This window comes from Rhincodon typus, chromosome 10 (genome assembly GCF_021869965.1).
Source record: "Rhincodon typus isolate 14 chromosome 10, sRhiTyp1.1, whole genome shotgun sequence".
NCBI lineage: Eukaryota > Metazoa > Chordata > Chondrichthyes > Orectolobiformes > Rhincodontidae > Rhincodon > Rhincodon typus.
In genome coordinates, this window is record NC_063341.1 from 59,433,507 (window position 1) to 59,456,390 (window position 22,884).

The window sequence follows — 22,884 nt, forward strand, 5'->3', positions numbered from 1 at the left end:
TTAAGTGTTGTTGGAGCTGCATACTGAGTTTTCCATCAGCACTCCTGACTTGTGCCTTGCAGAAGGTGGACAGGTTTTGAGTGGTCAGGAGGTGAGTTACTCACCACAGTATTCCTAGTCTCTGACCTGCTCTTGTAGCCACTGTGTTTATGTGGCAAGCCTAGTCGAGTTTCTGGTCAATGGTCAGCCCAAGGATGTTGATAGTGGAGGATTCGGTGATGGTTATACAATTGAATGTCAAGGGGCGGTGGTTAGATTGTCTTCTATTGGAGATGGTCATAGCCTGGCATTTGTGTGGCGCCAACATTACTTATCACTTGTCAGCCCAAGCCCAGATATTGTCCAGATCTTATTGCATTTGAACATAGACTGTTTCAGTATCTGAGGAGTCACAAATGGTGCTGAACATTGTGCAATCCTCAGCAAACATCCCAACTTCTGACCTTTTGATAGAGGGAAGGTCATTAATGAAGCAGCTGAAGATGGTCAGGCCTAGGCACTCCTGCAGTGATATCCTGGAGCTGAGATGACTAAGCTTCAACACAACCATCTGCTTGTGTGCCAGGTCTAAGTCCAATCAGCGGAAAGTTTGCCTCAACAGCCATTGATTCCAGTTTTGCTAGAGTTCTTTGATGCCACACTCGGCCAAACGTGGCCTCAATGTCAAGGGCTGTCACTCTAACCTCATCTCTGGAACTCAGCTCTTTTGTCCATGTTTGAACCAAGCCTGTAATAAGGTCAGGAGCTGAGTGGCCCTTGCAGAATTTAAACTGATCGTCAGTGAGCAGGTGTTGCTCAGTAACACTGAAAATTTCAATTAAGTGGGCTTAGATAATAACTTCCATTACTTCACTGAGAGTAGGCTAATGGGGCGGTAATTGGACAGGTTAGATTTGTCTTGCTTTTTGCGTACATGACCTACTTGGGCAATTTTCCACATTGTTGAATAGATGACCATGTTGTAACTGTATGGAAGAGCTTGGCTAAGTGTGTGGCAAGATCTGGAGCACAAGTCTTCAGTACTATTGGGGAACTGTTGTCAGGACCTCTAACCCTTGCAATATCCAGTGCCTCCAACTGTTTCTTGCTATTACATGGAACAAGTCAAATTGGCTGAAGACTGGTATCTGTGATTTTACAGACGACTGAAGGAACCTGAAGATCATCCATTTAGCACTTCTGGCTGAAGATTGCTGCAAGTGCTTCAACCTTATCCTTTGCACTGATGTGTTGAGCTCTTCCATCATTGATGGGGATATTTGTGGAGCCTCCTCCTCCAATGAGTTGTTTAATTGTTCATCCCCCTTCATGACTGGATGTGGTAGGACTGTAGATCTTAGATCTGATCCTTTGGTTGTGGGATCGCTTAGCTCTATCATTTGCTACGCTATTTGACATGCAAGTAGTCTTGTTTGGTAGCTTCACCAGGTTATGTTTTAGATCAATGGGTTTATACATTTACCATGGGGTTAAAACTCTTTCAACTTGTGTGATAAATAAATGGATTAGTTTATTCTGTTTTACCTTCATTTCTTTTACTTAATAAACTTCTGTTTAATTGTTAAAACCTGCAACATTATATGCTTCTGTCTCAGTGAGAGAAAACCTCTCTAAAACCAAAACATAAACAATGATCTATCACGTCAGACTTCAGACTGGGATCTGACTTGTCCATAATAACATTAGCTGGGATCATATCACACATGTGAAGGGATCACCCTCCCCATTAAGCTCCTCACAGAGGGTACTTATAACTTTAAAAGGCTCATAACTTGTGGGACATTTGCTGTCATGTCTACATGTTAACCATTTCCAGTGAATCAAGAAAGTATCACCATCGAATGAGTTGACATGCCAAATTACACCTACTGTTGTTTCCTTCTAATAAGCAGTCTGCCACAGTTAGAAATTCGCTCCCCAAGAAGCATTGTATGCTTGAACCGTAATACAAGTTAAACCCATCACTAGGTAATCAAGATGAAGGACCATATCATGGTAAAGATCTAGGCTATTGTTCATCAACTTTTGAAAGTTTACCCATGCCTTTTTATTGCAAAATATTTTAGAATTTCATTGAACTTGCTGTACACAGGCTTTACACACTAAAGACAGACAGATTTCATCTTTTTTTGATTAAAAAACAGAATAACAGCTTAATGTTTCTGTTAAAATGCAACTCGTGTCATTTTTTTTGTTTGTTTTAAATTAACCTATTTTTTCTAATCAACCTGTTCAGAGATATTATTACACACCTCTGGAGCAGGTGGGACTTGAAACTGGGTGTCTCAGTCCAGGGGTAGACACACCACCACTGAGCCACAAGGGGGCCCTTGTAAATTAATTAGGACAGATTCATACAGGTATTGAACAAGGCTCCATGAATCAAGCGTTTACTGAAGCAGTGACAAGAGTGGGATTTGAAGCTACATATGTAGAACATAATGGGTTAGCAGTCCATCATCTTAACTTCTCGGTCATCTTGTCTCACATCTTAATGGTTCTTAAAACACAGGTGATATTAGTAAAAGGAAAAGCTCTAACTTTTAGGTTGTTGCACAAGTATTATCCAGATCCTCAGACACTGGTGCACCTGACAGCCAGTGGATTATTCCAGGGCTGATGTTCATCTCGGCTAAAGATCAGTAATCAGTACTGAAGAGAAACTAATGCAATCGTTCTAGTTTTAAACATCGCTGTTGAAGATTATTGCACCTGCAGCTTTGCACAGCTGGACGTGGAAAAATTTGTATTTTAATTAAAGTAATTAAAGGGGAGATGAATAGATCCTAGCCAATTCAGGCCTACAATTTCACCAACATGTTCTGTTAGTGGACAAAAAGATGGATGAGTACAATTAAGCCAAGTACCTAGGACCCAACAGACATTGATTAAGTGCCCATTTTTATCCATCTAAACGCATCGTAGTCCCAGATGCATCACTGATGGAGAAATGTCGACTTCAATTTTCTGCACGTACTCATACGTTACAAAACATTTATTGCAATAATAAATAAATCAGTTTGCCATTTCAGCTCATTTACAAACAATGACATAGTTCATCTTTAATCTTCGACAGAAAGAGAAAATGCATATTTATGCCTCATCACATGCTCATGACATCCCAAAGTAGCTTACTGTCAAAGAAATTTGGAAAATGACACAGCCAATTTGCAAACAGCAAGCTCTCACAAACAGTAATGAACTAAATGGTTGGGCGCTGAAGGAGAGATAAATGTTGGTTAAGAGATCTGAAACAACTCCCCTGCTCTTTTTTGAAATACTGTCATTGAATCTTCTATTTCTATCTTAAGAGTAGGGGCAAATACAGGGCTTCACCTTAACACTACATCTAAAAGACAGTGCCTCTAACAGAACAGCACTCCCTCAGTACTACACAAAAAGCATAAGACTAGATTATTCCAGCTCATGTTCAGGCCTTTGGCTCAGAGGCAAGAATGTTGTCATTGAAGAAGGCAAACATCTTGGGACAATGTTTTATATTACTGGTTAAAATACAAACAATTCTGAAAAGACAAAACTTGTTAAGTTTTCTGTGTTATTAATTTTTGGATGTACAAAAGAAAATAGAATGTCCAAATGCAACTTTCTGGAATTGCATAAAGAATTGAGAGTATGTACTCACCCAGTCTACCCATGAATGCCATCCACTGCTGACACGTGACATGAAACAGAGGATGAAGAGATCCCAGGTCTCCTTCCTCTAGCTGGCCAGTCCGCTTCCTGCAGGAAGTTAGCAGGCAAGATAATTTTTTTGAATTTTTATTTATTACAATGTATTCACCTGCATTTATCAAAGCTGCATGCACACCCACACTGGGATAGTACAACAGAAACTAATTTTCATCTTGTCTATGTAAATTGGAATGAGATAAGATATCTGATTTTCATTATAATTGAGGACTATTAAATACTCTGCTCTCTCCATTGGAATAAATACTTTAAATTGATCAAAGCTCCTCATCAGTTGCATGAAAATCATCGATTTTGGGAATAAGGAGTGTACCTGAAGGGTAAATGTCAGATGATTTACAGAATTGTATCTCAACATAGTTGGATATATTTATAAACAATGATTACATCATCTATACTTATCAGAGGACGGCCCAGTGAGACACAGCAGATTGATCAGTAATTCCATACCTGCTTTTAAAATACTGAAAATCAAATGCATGTAACGCTCCAACAGATGTAGGCCAACATGGGTGCACAAATTCTAGCAATAATTACATGGCTCTTCAAACACATTGCCATGCGAGCAGAAGGACTACCTATTAGACAGGACATGGATAGGGTGGTTCCTGACCATCTCTGGCAGTTTTCACAGGTTATCTAGGGCCTCATAGTCCCTGCCTATTCAAAAAAGATGGAAAATGGGGCATGTTCCTGAGTGAATTTCCATTTACCACACCTGGAGCAAGACATGCAGTTAGGCTCACTGAGAGAAAGTAAATGCACTAATTGTCAATTGACAGAAGGGCGTCCAGCTTGGATACAGACCTCGGAGATAGAACTTGTAATCTTTATTTGCATGTATAGTTAAGCATCTCAAGTAGTTAACAAATCAGGTCTGGAAACAAATTTCAATTTGTTGATACATTACTCACTGGTCTCTATCTACAGCAGTAAATAAAAACCACAGGGTCACAAACAGTGCCTACTGTTTACAATGGCCATACTCATATCTCCATGGCTTGTCCATTACATGCAATGGTTGGTACATGAGGCAGCATTAAAAACATTAAAAATGCACTGTTCAAAAGATAAATTTGCAAAGTTCTTAGAGATTGAGTTACTGCTGCTTCCTTATTAAGATGCAACTCCCAAGTATTTTTTTAATTCACTTGTGGCCAGCATTTATTGCCCATCCCTTGAGAAGGTGGTGGTGAGCTGCCTTCTTGAACTGCTGCAGTCCACCTGCTGTGTGTTGACCCACAATGCCATCAGGGAGGGAATTCCAGGATTTTGACCCAGCAACAGTGAAGGTACAGTGATATATTTCCAAGTCAGGATGGTGAGTGGCTTGGAGGGGAACTTGAAGTTGGTGGTGCTCCCATGTATCTGCCTTTGTCCTTCTAAATAGAAGTGGTCATGGGTTTTGAAAGTGCTGTCTGAGGATCTTTGGTGAATTTTTGCAGTTCATCTTGTAGATGTACACACTGCTGGATACAAGATGCAAGATTCATGCATTATTTACACTTGTGCAGATTCATGTTTTAATTTCACTCAGTCGACCCACTTAAAGTGTAAAAATTAAAGCTGTCCTGCACAGCTTGTTATTGAAGATCAAAACAACTGATCATTTCCAAAGGATTTCAATATTAATCTGCACAAGCCTCATGTCCTAACGTTACACCCAATTTCAGGGGGTAATCACAGCAAATGCAGGTGGTCTGGCTGAACAACCTGAAATCAGACCACCTGAAACAGTTTAAATGCTGCCTTTGTGATTGACATATAGTATGAGCAGATGGTTTGTGCCATGTGCTTGATACAGCTAACTAACAAGGATAAACAGGGATGGTAGAAATGGCGGGGAGTGCACCTTCTTGAAGCTGCCTGCCTCTGTGTTTGTTCCAGTTCCACTGTGGATGTTCGATCATGACTTGAAGACTGCTTCAAATGTTCCGTTTTGTGCCTACGACGGATACGACTGTCATCAGTCCTTTCTAGAACAATGTCATCTGTGGTCTTAGGGCTGCCAATGTCAGAGAAATCAGTCTTACTCTGAAAAATATAAACAATCCTTGTCACATTTCACATCGAGGAAGACTGTCCGCCTGGCTCTGCAACATAAAATCCCTACGGTATGTAAGCAGGCTATTCGGCCCATTGAGTCTACACCGCTCCTCCAAAGAGGATCCCACTCGACCCATGACCCTTACACTATCCCTGTAGCCCTGCATTTCCCATGGCTAATCCACCTAGCTTGAATATCCCTGGATACTATGGGAAATTTAGCATGGCCAATCCACCTAACCTGCACATCTTTGGACTGTGGGAGGAATCCCAGGCCAACATGGGGACAATGTGAAAACTTCACACAGACAGTCACCCGTGAGTGGAATCAACCCCTGATCTCTGGGGTTATGAGACAGCAGTGCTAACCACTGAGCCACAATGCTGCCCCAAACATGCAGTATCACTGACACACAAAATGCCTTTCTTAAAAAGAGGGCAATACAGCTTAACAATGACTGTGGACATAAATTAAGCAGCTGCCTGGACAGAGAAAGAAACTGAGTGTCAGTGAGTGATAGGAGGCAGAAAGGATCACAGAGGAGTGGGAGAAGAGAGAGACAGAGAGAGACAGAGAGACTTGGGGGGGTAGAGGGAGAGAATCAGTGATGGGCGGAATGTCGCCTCCGAAGGAAATTTGAACAACAAGCCTTCAAAGTTGCAGGGAAGAGGCAGGGAAGATCTCTCGTGGCTACTATGGTAATGAGGGCACTCTGGTGGGGGATTTCAATGTCCACTACCAAGAGCAGCTTGGCAGCAGCACTACTGATTGAGCTGGTTGAGTCCTAAAGGACATAGCCCACTGGACTGCATCTGCAGCAAGTGGTGAAGGAAGAACATACTTGACCTCATGCTTACCAATCTGCCTGCTTCAGATCTATCTGTCCATGACTGTGTTGGTAAGAGTGACCACTCACCTCGTGGAAACAAAGTCCCATCTTCACATTGAGAATACCCTCCAGCATGTTGTGTAACACTATCAACATGCTAAATGGGCAGACTTCGAACTGATCTAGCAACTCAAGACAGGACATCCATGAGGTGCTGTGGGCAATCAATGGCAGCAGAATTGTACTCCAGCACAAATGCATATCCCTTACTCAACTATTACCATCAAGTCAGGGGATCACCTCTGGTTCAATAGAGCTTGATTATGTTGGTTCTTTTTAAAGCACAGGTTCATCTGGTTGGGAGATAAGGTATTCACAAGGGAAGAAACCCCTTCTAAATTAACCTTGTTGTGGCCAGGTGGATGGGTGAGTTAATTAAGAAGGGGAGTCAGGCCATCCCTCCTCATCTGGGACCTTAACAGTTTTGGATGTCCCACTTGAAACTGTAACAAAATGGGAAACCTCACCCAAGATCTGGATTTAACCACTGCAGGCATTGCACACTCACCAGCATATCCCAGAAACTGCGTCGGCCTGTCTTGCTTGTTGGAGTGGTGGATTCCGAGTTGCCAGGGGTGGATATGGAAACAGGGACAGGGCTGCTTTTACTTCCAGTCATACTGCTAGAAAGGGTAATTGCTTCTTTAATCTCTGACCCTGACCTGTTAAGTCGACCTAACCATTCAAAAAAAAGAATGAAATATTAAGAAATGCTTGGAATATGAAAGTTCTAATATTACATTGGCATCAATAGGAAGGAAAGCAAAATACTGCAGATGCTGGAAATTTGAAATAAAGACAAAAACTTTTATCTTAGCAGGTCTTGCAGCACCTGCTGAGTTAGAAACAGAGTTAACATTTTGAGCCTGATATGACTCATATTAGACATAGAGTCATAAAAGCGAGATGATGGCCTAGTGGTTTTATCACTAAACTATTAAGCCAGAGATGAGGACCTGAGTTCAAATCCTGCAATGGCAGATGGTAAAATTTGAATTTAATAAGAAATATCTGGAATTAAGAGTCTAATGATAATCATGAAACTGATGTCGATTGTCAGAATAAACCATCTGGTTATTAATGTCCTTTAGGGACATAAACTGCCATCCTTGCTTGGTCTGAACTATACGTTATTTCAGGCCCACAGGAAGTTGACTTTTATATGAGCACTCTGGGCAATTACTGATGGACAAAGGCTGCTGCCCTAGCCAGCGATATCCACGTCCCCTAGATGAATAAAATAAGTTTTAAAAAGACTCAAAAAACAGACTCTGTTTCTCTCTTCACAATGGCACTGTGGACATTGAAGGAAACCGATGACACATGAAAGAGTCCAAAAGGGACATTGATTCAAAAACAACAGCATGCTTATTCAAAGTCCATATTTGAAATGCCTTTAATCACTTTACGGAGGTCTAAGCTTCAGGCCTCATATCTTAATATTTTTATTATGTCTCAGCATCCAAAGAGTATCTTAAAAGTGTTGAGGGAAGGTATTTTGAACATGGGGAATAGGTGGCTGATCACCAATGCTGAACAGAGTTCTGGGATGCACTCAATCAGAATTAGAAGATCAGAGAGTTCGGAGGAATTGAAAGGATGCTACATAATAATAGAGAGGCAAGACCATGAAAGACAAAGGATGTTTTTTTTTTAAAACTGGAAGTATAAGCAGATCAAGAACCAATGTAGATCAGCATGAACAGGAATGGAAGGTAAACAGGATTTTATATGGAACTGCAGAATTCTGGATTGAAACTCAACCGAACCCACATGAACCTGCAACCCAATTTTACAGAGGACATCCTTCTCATATCAGAAAACATTTGCACTGCTCTGCAAAAATGACCATACCTGGTTATCACAATATTCTTCCACTATTTTGTACCAAATTGATGTATGAATTTTAAACTCTTACCATTTGTGTCACATTCTGGCATGATCATGACAGGGCAGTAGGATTCCACACACAGTGGGCATTGGAGCATTCGAAATTCCATAACAACATCACAAAGAGCATGACGAAGACCATTCTGAAGTTTTTCAGTAAGTTGCAACAGACTGATGTTTCCCTGCTCCCAGATGTCAAAACGTACAAGGGTGTTGGGGTCTGCAGAGATAAAGCAGTGATTAAACTCTGCAGTTGAGAGGATAAGCTGTACAATCAATCTAAGGATTGCCAGTTTTACCCACATTCTGTGATGTGCACCTATGCGTTCACATGCTGTTCACCACTCTCTTGGGTGAACTGGTTACATCTGAATGCTCAATGAGGCATGTTAAATTATGCTGCTGCTCAGATACCACACTGCACACTGGGAATGAGAGCCCTGGCATGATATTTGTAAAGTGCCAACTGTTGTTGTGCATTGATAAGTGAAGGGTTGGTTGCATGAAGATGGAAATGAGCCAAGGCAGTAGCTCTTTTCAAAAAGAGGACAAAGACAAAATCAGTTAACTACGGACCATCTTAAATTAGTGAAGAAGAAAATAATGCATGAAAACTAACAACGTATAAAAAAACCTGTAACTAGGATGGTTTCAAACTTGTGCCTTAACTAAGTGTCCTGACATTTCTGTGAAAGTGACTTTCCAGTGAATACTGGAAAACCTCACAGTGTGATGTACCTCACCAGCTGGCAAGTCTTTCGTTAAAATTCTCCTTGATGCGGTGTTTAACAAGCCCATCGTATTTGAATCTGGGCAAGCTTTGCAAGTGGAAAGGAATTGGTGTAGTTGGAGAGACTACAAAGTGGATTTGCGGTCATCAAAATAAAACTTACATTAATATCACAAAGGGATCAGTCAAACCAAATAGAAACAAACTGTCAGAAGCAGCTTATGAGTCAAGAGAAAAGGACAGGAACGCAATGGGTACAAAGTCAAAGATAGGCACATTGGATTAGGATTTACCGCTAATATGGAGAACATGGACATTTGGGCCAAACAGTCTAACCCCTGTGTTGTAATGTTGATCTGTGCATCTGGACTTAGAAATAGAATACAAGTTCCTAAAATGACAGGGTACACTAAATTTTGGGAACAGTCAAGAAACTGAAGCTGAAGCTGTCATGCTAAAAGTATATAATGCTTTGAATAGTTTGACCTCAGCAAACTCTGCAGACCACATTATGAACACATGAAAATGATGCTGCCAAAAAGATGTGCTGGTCCATCAAGCAAGCACCACACCCATGATGCTTACAGCACTTCTTACCTCATATCACCAGTCCCACTTCCAACAAGAAATAGTCTACTATCTTCAATGGAGTTACTAAAACACACCAGTTTGTATTTATACTGTCCCTTTAATTTGGTGAAAAATCCTATTACTGACTTCCTTACAATCATCATCCTGTGAATCAGCACCGCAAAAATCCAATACTGGCCACACAGACATTGAAGTTACATGATTTGTCTGGGATTGGATATCCAGCAGAAAGCAGCTCACCTCCTGACACCCAAAGCTTTTCTACAAAGCACAAGTCTATAGTAGAATATTTGTTGAGATAGTCTCAGTTCCAACAAAACTCAAAAAAGGTTGCACCATCCAGTCAAAGCAATTCACTTTAAACATTCATTCCCTCCACCATCAGCACATCATGGCTATTGAGTACACCATCTACAAGAAGCACTGCATCAATTCTCCAAGGTTCCTTCAACTGCATCTCCAAAGCCAGAGACCTCTGCCACCTGGAAGAACAAGGGTACCAAGCACATGGGAAAAACACCACCTTCAAATTCCTCATCATCATCATGATGACTTTAATATGTATCATTATTATCTCATCAACACTGGGCCAATATACCGGAACACTCTCTAAAGCACTGTGAGAGTGTCTTCAATAGACGGACTGCAGCTGTGCTGAAGATGGCTCACTCCTACCTTCAAAAGGTCAGGAGCAATGGCCATTAAATGCACATATTGCCAATGACAACCACAGCCAGTGAATGCGCAAATTAAAGACTTTTTTTAAAAAAACAAACATCCAAATCCTGGAAGCAATGCAGAGAATGCCCTGAGATTCACCCTAGTATCAGAGGACAACGTTGCAAAGAAATGTCAGAATTATTTGATTTTTCAGCTTTGAGGTCTTTCAGGAAATTTAAAGGTGATATTATTAAAGCATAAAAAGATTCTGTAGAATACAAAGTGTAAACTTCAGTAGTTTGAGAAAACAATGACAAGGCAATAGTGTCGCCGAATTTGTAATCCTTGTAATTTAGCCCAGACAAATGCTCTGGAGATACGAATTCAAATTCAACTACAGCAGTTGGTGGAACTTAAATACAAACAATAATAAATCTGGAATTGAAAGCTGGTCAAAGTAATGGCGACCACGAAACCATCACTGATTCTTGTGAAGACACATCTAGCTCACTAATGTCCTTCAAGGAAAGAAATCTCCCACCCTTATCCAGTCTGGTTTACATGTGGAGTCCAGACTCTCAGCAATATAGTTGACTCTTAACTACCTTCTGACATGGTCTAACAAGCTACTCAGTTCAAGGGCAACAAATGCAGGTCTCGCCAAGTGATGCCCACATTCCATGAAAGAATAAACTAAAATCGTCAAAGTCCTCATCATTAAGTCCTAACCACTCAAACATGCCCATCTACAAGCTTTACTTTGGGTTATGACGGAATATTTCAGCACCATTCAACACATTAGCTTGATTGTGCCCCTATCACTCACTCATTATTCGCATTCCTCTATTCCGCATGCTCCCATCACCAATTCATACGGACACAGTAAGCACAATATACAAAACCAGTACAATAAGACACCAAGGTTACTTTAATGGCACACTCACACCTGTGGTCTCTATGCCAATAGCAGAAATTCATGGGAGTACCAACTCTGCAATATTATCCTCCAAAACAGATGCCATCCTGACCTGGTCATATTATATTTTCTTTACTGTCACTGGAAAATCTTCAAATTCCCCATCTATCTCTATTAACAAAGAATCATCATCACTAGAATTACAGCAGTCTAAGAGTGAAGACTAACACCATCTTCTCAAAGCAGACACTACGCAACCGTGCCCATTTCACCACCTTCTCAACAACAGTTTGAAAAAAAGACGACTCTGTTCACGGTCTTCCAACAGTTCCTGTTACAAAGGAACGGTGACCAGGGCGAAATCAAACATGTTAAACCTTATCTAAAGCACAATCAGAAATTTTTAATAGTTTGCTTGTGCCGTCTCATTCTTCCATTCACCGTCAATGATAAAGGTTTCAGCACAATAGAGTGGATCTTTCTCTACAACGTCATTCAAACTCATAATATTAAGAAAGTGCATCCTTGGGCTTGCCAGCGATACTCAAGGGTGTATTTAATTCCCAATCCTAACTTTCTTCAGGGCAGTAAAAAATACTCATATATATCTGTTTGAAATGTAGTGGGTACTTACCGGATATTTTTGCTTCAAAGTTGCTCTCATATCTGGAGACACAGGTCAACTTGTTGAAGTCTGCCTCCTGAATGAGATCCATGGGAAAACATAATCTGGAAGGGTCTGCTTGCTCTTGTTGCTGTGTTGTCACTATGAGGTTTCCATGTTGATCCACAATAGATAAGGCAATACAGGCAATGCCTGGCATAAACACAGACAAAACAGAATGATTTGGAGCAATAGTGGGATTTGGAGAAGCTCACAAAGTCATATTAAAGCAACTGCATTACCTAAATTTATACATAGTTTGGTTTGATAAACCAACCTTTTGTTGATATCACTCTCACCAAAATCTTAGAGCTTTGTTTGCTTTGTACGTTTATCTTTCTTGACCTTTCAAACATCTGGTACTAGTTCATCCAAAATTTTCCAAAAAATCTGAATGCCAGAGGCAGTCAAAACTCAATCTACTCAGACAAGTACTGGAAGCATAGGTGATCAGCTGATACTTCAAATTGGAGAGTTCACGTTATGCCTTTTTATTTGACTCTAATGGCTGGGTTATAGGGGAGTAGGTCTGGGTGGGATGCTCTGAGGGTTGGTGTGGACTTGTTGGCCGAAGGGCCTGTTTCCATACTGTAGGGATTCTATGAAGTCAAATTAAACATTGGATTCCATGAGAAACGTACACTGAACCATCTAGTGTAGAAATGCATCTCTCGGTTTTGCATGTTAGGAGTCAAAGAATGATCATTGTGAAGGTCAAATAAAGAGATTTGCTACCAAGGAATTTCCAGTTCTTGCAGAAGATCAACGTTAACCAAACTTAATCAATGAAGTGAATGCCAAGTGTGTGTCAATGCCTACATTAACAGACAACCACACACACACCCATGCACACCCACACACATCCACAGTTAATAATATGTGTTTATTCAGGAAAATGAAAACTGCAGTTGTGATACAATTGCCATATATAATCTCAAGAGTTATATACTTTGGTAAGTGATTGAATCTTACAAGAAAAATATAATGGAATGATAGAAGTGTGGCAGTGAGCATGTTTAAATTAATTTTGTTCATTTCTGAGTACAAAATCAAGCTCATTTTTAACAACTTGATGACCTTTAAGTAATAGATACAATATAATGTTCATTGTACCATGAACTCTGTGAAACTTACACCATATTCTTGTCAAAATGAAAATCATGAACAACGAAACAGGCTATAAAGTGGTAATAAACAATATTTAAATTGAGTTTCAATGTAGCTATGGAAAAACTAAGAGCATAATGGTCAAAATGTTTACCCTGTCTGGAAAATGTTTCAGAAACTCTTTTTGCTTTTTATCTGCTCGGATTCCAGAGTCCCAGGAAAACTGGATTTAGATTTTTAATTGTCAGGGTGGGCATCACAAGCATGCACCCATTAAAAATCACATTTCATTGAATTCTGACACCTAAGGAACATGGTGTGATTTACCTTTACATTAATGGTTATGTGAGCTGGGGGTTGATGAGCTCAGTAAAAGGTTTCAGAAGAGCTACTTTAAATTTTCAGTTCGGAGGCAAAGGGTAAACTCAATGTCTGGGATACATCACGGTGCAGCTGTCACGAACACAGCAACAAGCCATCAGGGATAATGGATATACTGGTTAACAAACTTAAGCAGCACAGAATAATGTTCAGCTGCACAACCAGTAACAGTTTTCACCCCTGGAGTTGAGGCTGGCACAAATGAGCAGTGACAAATGGAATTCCTGAGGAGGATGGGGCACTGCTGGCATCATTTGGGCAACAGAGGTTGGCAGAGGAAGTCCTGGTGCATATACGAATGCTAGTTGAGGAAGTGGAAATGGAAACAGGCTACTCTGGCATTCAACAGAGTAGCAAGGTCATAGTTCAACATTGGCATCCTCCAAGAAAGGAGGAAGTCAGAAGAGCACAGCAGGGTTTTAGATTGGAAAGAAGGTGCTACCCAAGACAGCAAATGAACTTCAAAGTTAACTCATTGCAAATGACACAATACCAGTGCTATAGGAGACGGTCTCAGACATTTGTAGGGAATCTATGAATTTGCACACTGGTGTCCATAGCAGTCCCCCACTGCAATCATCAAAAATACTGGACTGCTCAAACTCTATGTTGGTACTTAATTTGAACATTACTAAAAAGAAAAATGTACGGACAGAGCTTTTAATCTTTTTATACAGCTCCTCCTAGGGGTAGCATGAAATAGTTTGCTGAAATGTGTTGTTCACATTTTTGAGATACACTGTCTTCCCCGGGTAATTTAACGTAGACTACATACTCTTCAGGTCTCAAAGTACTTTTTGGCCTTTTCAGCAATCATACAAATAGGGCCCTTGACCTCTCTTCACCTTACAAGCTTAACAGAGAAATAGAGTGTAAATCTATCCTGATTAGATCACAGTTTGTTGGGGATCATGCAAATTCACGAATGGGTCAATGATTGCCAGTTTCAGATATACAAAGTGCCCAATCTTAACCTCAATTTGCTCTAGATAGGCACTGTCAAAATTATTTGAACAATGATTTATAAACACGGTTAAAGCTTATTTTCCTTAAATTCAAAATATTACAGTTAACAGATGAGATGAGAATGAGAGGGTGAAAGCTACAGAGAAGGGAACATGAACTTTTGAAGCTGTTTAAGTTTTAGTAATATCAATTTAATATTAAATTATTCAGTATTTTACCATTTGTGTAATTTATTCAGTAATTTATTCTGTAATCCAAGATGGTGCCAGAACAAGGCAATATTATACACTTTTCAATGTACCTAGGTAAGAATGACAATATTAAATAAATCTAAATCTAAATGGCAGAGGAAATGAACACCTTTTTACTTCAGACATCCCAATATGCACTCCATTCCAATTTTCAAATGCCTAATTCCTCCGCAGGCTGAAGATCCCACTCATGTCAGAAGGAAGCTTGTACATTTATGCTAGTGAAATATGTCAAAAGGCTCAGAGAAGAAAGTGAAACACCTAAAAGGGCTAGGCTTACTACTACCCCAGATATGAAGAATAAGGGATCAGCTGTCACTTTAACCTTGCCTTTGTTAGGGTCAGGCTGGGCCTCAGAGAAAAAACATTTGTGGTTTATTAACTGCTGACTACCCAGGAAACCTTATACCGAGTTTTCCCCTGGATTTATCTTGGGTCAAAATATCTTGGGTGATTTACTGCATGACTAAACACTTTCCTCACATTTACACGCTATATCAAATAGTTAAGACAATGTCTAATTCAAGTGGAAAATCACTTCAGTGTTTTTTAAGCTCTTAAATACCCAAAGTTCACAGCGATTCTACCCAGACTTTGTAAACGATCAAACCACTGAGCAAGCCACCACCTTAGAAACAGAAGTTTCGCTTCAGTTGAAGCTTCGGATATAGAAAGCAATGGGAATACCAGCTTCGTAATCAAGTGAGGGCAAACAAATTCAATGGATTTAGAGAGTCATAATGAACTACAATTATCAGGATGTACAGTATCAAGCAGTCTGAAGAATATCAGGATTCTAATGTAAAACATGCAGCAGGGAACAATAGCAGAACATGCAGTATTATAACACTATCTATTTCCTCACCCTGCTCAAATATTTACACATTAAGAATACAGCATTTGCTTTCATACCAAGAGTGTAATAAAATACTCAGCCAAAGTGACTAAACCAAGAATGGAAATGAAATGAGATTGGAAATTTCAAGAGTAAACAAAGAAAAAAATAAGCTGTGGGGAAGGGTTTTAATAGCATACTGCTGCATCTACAAATTAAGCAATACCTTGGAACTGGGAGGGTGGAAATAGATGCTGCACAAGTTCCACCATGGTACCTACATCAATGAAAAAACATTCATAGATAGCTTGTTCACCTAAAACACCTTCAACACCAATAATTATTAGAGGCAAGGCCCTAAACAGACTGAACAAGCTCTAGAATGAAAAAAAAACACACAACAAAAGGCACATAAGTAAGGACATGTTCATCACTGCTGCAATAATCATGTGAGTGTGGATAAGGATGTGTTAAGAGAAAGTGGCACAAACTAGAAAAACAGCATGGAATTACATCTGGCTGAGTGGAGTCCAAATGGAAGAGCAAGTTTTTTTTTTCCCCACAGTTCTGAACAGTTTGAGCAAATGCACAGTTGAAATCATGTTTTGCTCATGCCAAAGATGGAGGTAACAGAAATATTCAGCATTTTCAAAAGAAAAACATGGTAAAACGGTTCAAAGTCACTCGGAGATAGTAAGAACTGCAGCTGCTGGAGTCCGAGTCAACACAGTGTGGAGCTGGAGGAACACAGCAGGTCAGGCAGCATCAGAAGCTGATGCTACCTGACCTGCTGTGTTCCTTCAACTCCACACTGTGTTGAGCAAAATGGCTCATGGGGTGTTTTGCCCAAATGGCAAATTCTGGTTCTCCTAAAAGTAAGGAAGCATCAAAAAAAAAAAAAAGATGGGGCACTGTTAGTACCTGTTGGGCAGCAAAGAAACGTTAGCAGCATCCATTCTACGTTTCAGACAATGAGATCCTCACTTAAATAGTGGTACAGCTTCAATTATAATGCTGTGATGCATTAAAAAAACTCTATTCCAAGAAATTTGACAAGGAAAAGTACAAAAGGAATGAATCACAAGAAAAAATATAATACCCAACAAAGAGAAAATGGTGCAGGTTAAATAGCAGCTCATACACTGCCAGAGTCCTGACTTAAACCATGTCACCTGGGGAAGAAGCACAGATATCTCATGATATTTGAATGCGGATGTGCTGTCCCTAAGTGAATATGCACTTTCTATCAGTCCCTCACAGCACAGTTACAAGCTTGAGAACAAGCTGCATCTTGGTATCAGTCTATTTATATCACTTTAGGAGGCACAATAAGTTGTGTAGATGGAAGCAGGAAGCTACAAACAGAAATAAATCAAGAGCAAAATGAATTCAATCTGGGGAGCTCTGAGGACACTTATTCTGGGTCACAAATCAGACTATTTTATCAATTTGGAATGTAGACTTATGGATTAGAAATAATATAAAAGTGACTGTACATCATTTTGAAAATTTCTTTCTTTGCAATTTTAATTTGCATCATGGATAGGTGTTGGTTTTTAATCTTAATTCTTACTAATAATTTGGTTTTCTGCAGAGAATATGTAGATGAGTAACGAGATTTAGCTGCTATATACAGAAATCAATAAAAAATGGTTAGTGCACAAATGCAATGTTAATCAAATAGGCTAATAGAATGCTGGCCTTTATCTGTAAGGAGCAGAAATTCAAAGGAAAGGAAACTAAGCTTCAGTTTTCACCAGACGTTATCTGGAGTGCTGTGTTCCTTTGGTAATGAATCCCAGGAATGATATACTAGCATTGGAAGAAGTAAAGTACAGAATCATCAGAATAAATCAAGAAACAAGTAAAAGGTTAGATTATGAGAATAAATTGCACAAGCTCATTTTGTGTTATCTTGAGTTTACAAGAAGCAAGTGTTGGCTAATTGAGATTAAAATCATAAAGAAATTTCATAGCGTAGATGCAGATAATTTATTTTGGTGGGGAAATCCAGAGCAGAAGAGGATAATTTTAAAGTTAGAGCAGTTAGCTGTGAACTAGGAAGCTTTCTATTTCATATAAGTGTGCATCTGGAATTTGCTTCCCAAAACGCAAGAATTCTGTGAATTTTTCAGATGAAAACGCTGAGGCGGTGTATAGATTTTTTTTGGAAGAGTTGGGGGGGAATTAAAGGATATCAAGGAACATGAAGTAAAGTGAAGTCAATGGAGTAGTTTATGGACTTGACAGTAGAATGGTCACAAAGGCTGAATGGCCTACTCCTGTTCCCGAAAATGACAGTGAGAGACTGGGGACTCACCCTGAAATATCCGAATCTAGACTTATCAGGATTGGCAGAGATCCAGTGTAACAATATGGTGTGAAAGACTGCAAGCTATCAGCAGTTCTTCAGAGAAAGATGTGGGCAAAAACAGGGTGCTCATTTACTGGTCTAACAACATTGGCAAAGGAAATAAGATGTGCCATTTTTTCCATTCAGTTGGTCAAATAGTGCACAAATTTGTTACTACTATTTTCGAAATTCAAAAACAATCAGCACAATTGTTAAAATGTAGTAACAAGGTTCTTTTCTACCAACTGGAAAATTCATAACATTGTTACCTTATTGTTACCATGGTGAGCAATGTGCAGTAACCATCATATAATTCTAGTGTGAAGACTGATCATCAAAATTAAGCTCTCATTTTCTTTTCCTTTGCGTTTAATAAACATCGACATGCAAGATTCACCCAAGCGGTCATTTAATCTTGTTTTAGACTTCATTAAGTTAAATTTAAATTATTACTGTTATCAATTATTTCTCAAAGGATATATTAGAATACAACACAGCATGGTTAGTTTTTCTTCTGTCCTATTTTTTATCATGCAAGCAGTTCTCTGGTAAACTCCTATCCATGCCCTAAATTAGCATTGCTTTTCATCCAAAGCTCCTACCAACAGTATCATTTCGCTCTTATTTCCCTGTGGTGTAATATTTCCCCTTTGTTTTCTTCCACAGCACCTTTAATTCCTTTTGTCACTGTAATGGGTCTCTGCGTTACCTTTCTTTTTCAATCCAATGTAATTACGCATGTGTTTTTTTTCCTTTGATTCCCAGAGAAGTGTTCATTCTTGTAAAATCTCACCTACCTTGAATAACAAACTCCACAATGCTAGCAGTATCTCTTTCACTTCCTTTAGTCCCAATGAATCTCATCCTTCCAGCACCTGTTCTGGCTGTGATAGCTTTGTTTTACTTTCTCTGATATACGTCTCCGCAACTCTCATGTATTTTGGCAGCACTAATTCTTGTTCGCTCTCGTGTTGCATGGCATTACTGTTTTGTTTTGCCTGCTCCAAAGCATCACCCATTTCACCTTCTATTCTCTTAACGAAAACTTGCTGCATAGCCACTAATCATCCCACAGCAAGAATGGTGTCTCACCCCCTGTCCTTTCTGTGCATAGACTGTTACAGTCATTCAGCATGAAAACAGACCCTTCGGTCCAATTTGTCCACACCAACCAGCCATCCCAATGTGACATAGTCCCATTTGCCAGCATTTGACCCATATTCCTCCAAATTCTTTCTATTCATGCACCCATCCAGATGCCTTTTAAAAGGTTGTTATCGTACCTGTCTCCACCACTCACTCTGGCAGCTCGATCCATACACATACCACCTCTGCATGAAAAGGTTATCCTTCAGGTCCTTTTTAAATCTCTCTCTCTCTCACGTTAAACTTACACTCTCTAGTTTTGGACTCCCCTAGCCCAGGAAAAAGACCTTGGCTATTCACCCTATCCATGCCCCTCATGATTTTATAAACCTCCATAAGGTCACCTGATGTTTAATTTTCTACCTCCATCATCAATCTCTCCCCATTATAGTGTAACAGCCATTATCCATGCAACGTGCAACTTCCCGATGTGACACAGGCCTTTGGATTGTGGGATCAAATCCAATCAAGACCGTGAGATGAACTTCTGTGAAATTTGCTTCAGCCAATTTACCATTTACTGGGTGAGAGCCAACAAAAACCTTTACTTTGATCTGAAACTTCAAAACATGGTTAGTGTAGGAAATAAGAAATTTACAAACAAAAATTGCTGGAGAAACTCATCAGGTCTGGCAGCATCTGTGGGGTGAAAGCAGAGTTAACATTTCGAGTCCTGTGACACTGAAGGAGTAGCCAAATCTCTGGTGCAGCTCTATCATACTGCTTCCCTTCAGGAGTCCTTGAGTCAACTAGCTAAATTATTATCCCACAGTAATATTGTTTCTAATAAATAAGGTCACATAATACAACACTGAAAATGTCAGGATGTTCACTCTATGTGTTGTTCTTACTTCAAATGTAATAGAACCTCCTGCATGCAAGCAGGATACAGCATCATTCTTATTCAGAAAAGGCACCAAAGGGCCCTGTCCCATTAAATATCATTGTATACCCTTGAGGCCTACCCCATTCAGATATCTGTCCTCACTTTGGAATACATCCTGAATTCCTCCCATGCAGAGGCATAGTCTAAGGGATTACACCTGCAACTTGTAAAATTTTAGAAGTCCTCTACTTTAATAGCATTCCAGTTATTCTTATTTTCTCCCAATAAGTTTTGGTTTTCAATCAACTTCAGTAGCTCCTAATTACTATTAGCCAATTTATCTGACCGTTTTACTCTTCTAAACTTCAGTGGTATCCTACGCTATAAAATTTGGCACGTCACTTTCATTCCTCAAAACCAATGCAATGCAAAACAACACAACAGCCTTCAACTTAATTCTATTTTCAGAAACACTACAGGGTAAACATCAGTTTGCACCAAAAGAAAATGCAACGTTTGGCATTTCCGAGAATAAGTCCCGTTTAAATTCAAAGACATCAAATAGGCGTGGCATCAACAGATTTCTCCACCTAGGACTTCTCTCTTTGCTTAGAAGTGCCAATGCTTTTGCCTGCTAGATCTTTTTGATAAGGTATTCTTTCTGGATGGAAATCTGGAAATCTGGAAATCATACCAAGAATAGAAAATTCTTTTTACAACCATTCAGTAGCAAACTTAGGAGCCTGAAATAAGATCCTGATTTACCTGCAAGGCAGGGCCTTGAAAAGATTCTCATTGTTGGCAATTGCGTTGTGTGCGTTTTTGATCCATTTATTTTATAAGCTTGACACCTTTGTATGTGTTACCAGTATAGATTTTTTGATGCAATTGAATTTAACTGGTACCAAACAGAATGCACCTATTCCCTAGGAGTCCAACTATTTGCTATTTTCTAGACATGCTGTCACATTTCATTACATGTGATACTTGCCAGATATTGTTTGAACCTGAAGATCACAGAGGATTCTGCACTGGTTTGAACAAACACAGCTTCCTTTGTTGACAGTCTATAGAGTCCTTACTGAATCTTAATGTCACCAGTGCTGCCTCTATTTAATATTGCTGCCTGAAGATCTTGAAGTGATGATCACCCTCATGAGAGTTAGTAAAATCTAGATCTAACATGCCCTTTTCTTTACCAGTTTTCTTATTAATGCTTAATAACTAAGAAGAGCCAGTGATATGGTGGTAATGTCATTAGAATAGGAATCCACAAGCCCAGACTGACTTTCCAGGGACATGGACTCAAATCCCACCAGATGGTGAAATTAGAATTCAATAATAATCTAAAAGTAAAAAAAAATTAGTGGCAATTGATTGTTGTAAAAACCTATCTGGTTCACTAATGTTCTTCCTTTAGGGAAGGAAATATGCCATCCTTACCTAGTGTGGCCTACATGTGACTCCAGATATACAGCAATGTGGCTGACTCCTATTTGGGATCAATAGGGATGGGCAATAAATGCTGGTCTGGCCAGAGACACCCACCTCCCATGAACAAATAAAAAACAAAGACATCAATCCCTTCTCCCAAAAATACCAACTGGTACTATCGATTACTTGAGTCATAAATTTTCAGAGAGCAAGTTAGAAAGCAAACAGTTCATGAATGGCTTGGAAGCATACTTCCATAAGAATGGAGGTTTTTAAAATCTTAGCCCAAGAAGCAATACAGCTCAAAGTCATATCACAGTAATCTTCAAATCAACGAAATAGTCAAATTAACCTTTTCCACTGATATCAGAACAAGATCTTGAGATTACGTAATGGCTGGAAGACAGTGAAAACACATCTAGTGCAGAGAACTTGTCATGACATTCAACACAGGTTTCTCATCCTGACCTGAACCAGTTGCAATATTACATGAAAACAGCCTTTAATTTACAAGAAATTGAAAATATAACAGATACAAAAGGAGTGAAGAAGCTTGACATATTCTCATCACAGTGAATATGTTCCAGAATGAAACTAGATGTGCAAGAGAAAAGAACAATGACCCTGAGTGTGCATTAAGACTTAGCGACAACAGCCTTACCCTGTACCGAAGACAGAAAATCCCATTCGCAAGTTGAGATTAATGAATGATAACATTTAATGTAATTGCTAGTCTTCTATTTACAAAACAAAATGGAGGCAGAATATTATATTATTAAGAAAAACTAGTACACGTGAATCAGCTGCCGTAAAAGGAAGATCCATGTTACCTTTCCCGCCAGTCCCTTGACCACCAGGTTTATTGTAGAGATAGATGTCTGCATCAGATACACTTTTTCCATGAGTGTAGTGCTGTAGAAAATAAATTTCACAACAAAGACAATATATTCACCACTAAAATCAAATTAATTCACATAAAACAAACAGTCACAAATTCCATCTTTTGTACAATTTTCAGACACTTGCACATGTATAGTGCATACTGGATAAAAGACAACATTTCACTCCTAGCCTTGTACCATGACTGACGTGGCGGCTTGCCAACAATGTACACAAGTGTACAGTGTACAATCAGAAAATTAGAACAATTCACTAGTATTTGGAACTCTAAACTTTGCATCATCTTCAGTAGTTTCACAGTGTACAATTAATAAATTCAAATTAATTTCACATATACTAGATTAAATGATAAGCATGCAGCATCTGTGAAGAAAAAGGTCAGAGTTAACGTTTCGGGTCTGGTGATTCTTCCTCAGTTCCGAGGAAGGATCACCAGACCCGAAATGTTAACTGATTTTTTTCTTCACAGATGCTGCAAGACCTGCTGAGCTTTTCCAGCAACTTCTGTTTTTGTACCTGATTTACAACATCCGCAATTATTTCTGCTTTTTTTCACTAATCACCCCACCGTACATCAAGGACGTTTC

At 39.4% G+C, this 22,884-nt stretch overlaps 1 protein-coding gene across 1 annotated transcript in view; it reads right to left on the reverse strand.

Moving 5' to 3' along the window:
- The window catches only part of szt2 (SZT2 subunit of KICSTOR complex), a 235,180-nt gene that overhangs the window by 83,856 nt on the left and 128,440 nt on the right, over positions 1 to 22,884 (reverse strand). The window contains exons 50-55 of the mRNA XM_048601538.1: positions 22,228 to 22,309; positions 12,069 to 12,251; positions 8,566 to 8,757; positions 7,156 to 7,322; positions 5,564 to 5,745; positions 3,644 to 3,741 (exon numbers count right to left, since the gene is read on the reverse strand). Coding sequence (XP_048457495.1) covers positions 3,644 to 3,741; positions 5,564 to 5,745; positions 7,156 to 7,322; positions 8,566 to 8,757; positions 12,069 to 12,251; positions 22,228 to 22,309 — 904 coding nt within the window. The remainder of the gene's footprint in view (positions 1 to 3,643; positions 3,742 to 5,563; positions 5,746 to 7,155; positions 7,323 to 8,565; positions 8,758 to 12,068; positions 12,252 to 22,227; positions 22,310 to 22,884) is intronic.